The 4,452-nt window shown below is 37.4% G+C and overlaps 1 protein-coding gene across 1 annotated transcript in view; it reads right to left on the bottom strand.

Moving 5' to 3' along the window:
- Positions 1-3,460, bottom strand: part of LOC101849567 — a 10,554-nt gene extending 7,094 nt beyond the window's left edge. Inside the window, exon 1 of the mRNA XM_005110190.3 lies at positions 1,586-3,460. Coding sequence (XP_005110247.1) covers positions 1,586-1,598 — 13 coding nt within the window. The 5' untranslated portion in view covers positions 1,599-3,460. The remainder of the gene's footprint in view (positions 1-1,585) is intronic.
- Between the last annotated feature and the right edge of the window lie 992 nt (positions 3,461-4,452).

Consider the following 4,452-nt stretch of genomic DNA (forward strand, 5'->3'; position numbering starts at 1 on the left):
TGTGTGTGTGTGTGTGTGTGCGTGTGTGTGTGTGTGTGTGTAATTCCACACAGGTAGGAGCTTTTGTCCGCTCGAAACGAGCGAAAAGGCAAGGTAGAAAAGTACAAGTTGACTCATCCGTATTTCTTCCACCTCACTGTAAAGACCAATCTTCACCACCTCTGTCCACATTGGACCGAGATGGACAAATAATCCTAAATATCACAGTAACTATGATAGAGATAGTTGTATAGTAATATAGTCTTTCAAAATGGAGTGATAAGTAACCTACGTGGTAAATTTTAGGTCCCTGAAATGTGGCTCGTCGGTGTTAAGACCACTGAGGATTTGATGAGAACGAAAGTTCCAAATCCACATTGATTCTCTTTAATTTAGATTTTCGTTTTTAGGATCACGCACTATTTCAATGCCCTGAAGCTGCAGGTCGGAGGCTCCACTGTGACCAGGGCTGTTGAAATGTTGGCGACTGGTGTGCATGAGCTTTCTGTACTGAATACCTATGGTTATTGAACCTAGCTCTTGGTATGTTGGTAGTTTGACCTACATATTGGGCTGGACCAAGCGCGGTTCGTCCATAGAGCACGATCGTGCAGTGCCCGCCAAAACGTTTTTAAAATTCTGTTACGTAAAACACCCACAATAATAAAGTAAAAGAAGTCAGAAACAAAGACTAGCTATATGTTATATTAAAACAAGGTCCTCACTGTTGCCATAACTGTCATTTCTGTATTTACAGCGCCGTAAAACATCTACTATGAACTATGCCCTGCAAAAGTCAACGCGCTTTAGCTTTACATAATAAGATATTCAACAGTGTAAGCTGAACTATAAATCGCTCTTGGGGATAACCCAAGCGGTGACGACACTTGTAGCGAGTTTGGCAGTACATAAATATTAATAAGTTGTTATAGCTTGTAGTCATTAGATTTTCCATTAATTTTTTGTACATGTTCTTGGAGAAGCCGTTCACAGGGCAAAACGTTGAACTTATATTAAATTTTAAAAACCTACTAAGTCTCAAACCCTTTTTTATTCCCTGCTACCTACAATGATGATGATGATGATTATAATAATAATAATAATAATAATAATAATAATAATAATAATAATAGTAATAATAATAATAATAATAATAATAATATAACAGTAATAATAAATAATAATAATAGTAATAATACTAGTAATAATACTAATACTAATATTACTACAGTACTACTACTATTAATAATCATCATCATCCCAATAATAATAATAATAATAATAATAATAATATTAATAATAATAATAATAATAATAATAATAATAATAATAATAATAATAATAATAATAATAATAATAATAATTATAATAATTATAATACAATTATTAATATGATCATTCTTCTTCTTCTTCTTCTTCTTCTTCTTCTTCTTCTTCTTCTTCTTCTTCTTCTTCTTCTTCTTCTTCTTCTTCTTCTTCTTCTTCTTCTTCTTCTTCTTCTTCTTCTTCTTCTTCTTCTTCTTCTTCTTCTTCTTCTTCTTCTTCTTCTTCTTCTTCTTCTTCTTCTTCTTCTTCTTCTTCTTCTTCTTCTGTAAGTTTCTCTTACCGCGGAATGTCATCGTGTTTGAATCAACATCACAGAAGTTTGGAAGTATTTTTAGAAGTATCCCAGCATGTCCCTTGTCCAGTATAATAAATGGAAGAGAATAGGTAGGTATGAAAATAATCCCAGCCGACCAAAGCAGGAGCCAGCAATGTCAGCAGCTGTACACTGTACAGGAGTGAAGCGGTGACTGTGATAACGCTGGGCCTCTTTGCGGCAGTCTGGTGCATACAAAACGACAACCTGGGGCTAGGCCTAGATCTTGTTCGCTTGTGGGCTGGTTAAAGGAACAGCGGCGGTTGACCTCAATGTTTCATATTACTTGCCGTATTGAGCTGTTATCTTTGTCGCAGTCTTCTAACGTGGCGTAATCGCGCACACAGTATCGGATACAGCTAGAACAGATACACGTTACATTTTGTCTCCATTTTCAATCATAATTTTAATCATCAACATTATTTTTTCAGGTTTAAAAAAAAAATTAAAAATTTTCATTTTTAGTGACAAATTCCAGTAATTAGATTTCCACACAAAAATAGTAATATGAATATGCACCCATCCTTGTCTCAAGCTTAGTATCCCGTGGTTGACGTGCCCTGTGGTGGAAGTGTTTTCTATCGAAAATGATTCAGCCGCTGAAGCTTGTTTATATACACCAAACAAAATAATCGAGAAAAATAGCTCATTTGAATTTCATTCCCACTTTCGGAAATAAGCAATTGTAACGATTCAATCTGCAGTAAACATGCTAGTCTTGGGATTTCTTAAATAGTATATTTAACTAAAAAATGTGAAAATGGTGAAAATTGTGAAAATTGTGAAATGGTATTGGTTCAACTCCCCTTTCAACGCCATTAGGTTATTTAATAGGCGGGACCTCCGAGTTTAACGTCCCTCTCCGAAAGGACTGAACCATGTGGGAAATTCCTGTAAATCGCCTTTCTCGAGGAAACAACTTTGGACTGAGCTGAGGCTCGAGCCCCCGAACCCGCAATCTGCATGAAGGCGTTGACCTCAAATTCACAGCGCAGACCTTGATACATTACTTCAGATTCAAAATTAACCATTTAAAAAACTAATTTGCTGGATGGAGTTCAAATGGTATCAAATCACGATTCTCGCCGGCCACTTTGCGTATTATTTTAATGCGCTAGTACCGAAAATAAAATCAGTTTTTAGTTGTAATAAAAACATTTTCGAAAACATTGCTCGCATAGTTTTATGCCAATGGCCGAAAAACTCTAAAGAAATTCTGTGTCCCAGCTCACCTGCTCCTCTCCATATTATCAACAGTACCACCAAGACCAAGTATTTGCAAATCACAATCGCTGTTCCCAGAGCAAACTTTTTCCTCATTTCAAAAACACAAAGGAAGTTTTCGGGTCCCACGCGATCGTGGGATAAGCCGGCCATTGGCCCACATTTTGTCAGCGCTAACTTAAAAAGAGCACAGATGCATCAATCTTTACTTCCCTTTACATCACTTCAGGTGAGCTGTGTTGCTTCCAATTCGATTTCTTAACTGCAGTGTGAGCCTTCCGAAAAAGAATTTCAACAAAAGTGAGTGATTTAGAAAATGGTTCTTGTTTTGTTGGTCAAATCACCTCTGAGCATGCCCTGAAACAAGGGCGTTCGGTAAAAGTAAAAATGTAAGTTAGTAAGTCCATATAAGTAAGTTTATTCAGTGTTTAAGGCCATTGGCCCACATCACATTGCATAAAACACTCATTCGTTAAAAATAACGTGTCCATAATGAAAACGTACAAGTTGTGCACATATCTCTTTTCATGGTGTCAAACATTGCATACTATTTCTATCACTGGGCCGGGTCAGACGTTCATAATCAACAATGAACCGTATGCCTAACATTCAAAAAGGTTTCACTGCCACAGATATAGCCTGCTCACCCCTCTCGGGCCACTCCATAAGCAGTCACAAGCTTTGATTAAGTAAGCTTAAAGTGAAGCTGGAAGAGTCTACCATTAGAGTTGAAGGGAACATGTCCATAGCAGTCAAAACAGTTTTATTGCCACAAATATACCCTGTTCACCCCTTTGGGGCCACAGTCATAAGCAGTCACAAACTCTGATTATGTAAGCTAACTATTACACTGGTCAAATCTACCTCACAGATGTGAGGGGAGCTAACTCCTAACAATCTCTTGACTGCTGCCAGTGCTTGCTTTTTTTCCTCGACTTTTTACCGTCCTATAATCAGATCATGACCCCGATTATCACACCGCCTCCTGGCCGCGAAAGACTAGACAAAAACAGCCAAATGTGAAATTTAAAAAAAAAGGATAATTGTCATGTTCTACCAAAGACTCACGGGTAGATCTATAACATATAGATCTAGTACTGACATCTCTGCTTCTTTGCTTTGTGTTTGTGTATTCACATCTAAAGTTAAATTCAATTTTAGTTGGAATTAATATTCAATAAGATACTTCCACGATTATTTTGGCGGTTGAACATACAATATGAATTCCGGATTTGTTTTCAGTTTTCATTCAAAATTCACAACTCCGAGTCGCCGCCTCGAGTAAGATTCTTGTGTGATAATAATAATATCTCCAGGCCATATCTGGTCCCGTTTCACTTTGATTACCCTGTCAAACAAGTCAGCCTTCGCCCCTGAAACGATCGTTCATCGAAAAGACATCTGCAATCTTCATTTAGATCTAGATCTAGATCTAGGCTAGCCTCGAAAACTCGAAACTAGATCAATGATTTATGTCTGTCTGTCTAGATCTAGACCTAGGCCATAGAATAGATCGAGAAGAACCTAGGTCTACCATAGTGTAGAATTCTGTGGTCTACCCAGAGCCAAGAGGGTGCTGAAACTTTCCGAATTAAAAAAGTTCCCCTGCC

The sequence above is a fragment of the Aplysia californica genome, unplaced genomic scaffold (genome assembly GCF_000002075.1).
Source record: "Aplysia californica isolate F4 #8 unplaced genomic scaffold, AplCal3.0 scaffold00863, whole genome shotgun sequence".
Taxonomy (NCBI): domain Eukaryota; kingdom Metazoa; phylum Mollusca; class Gastropoda; order Aplysiida; family Aplysiidae; genus Aplysia; species Aplysia californica.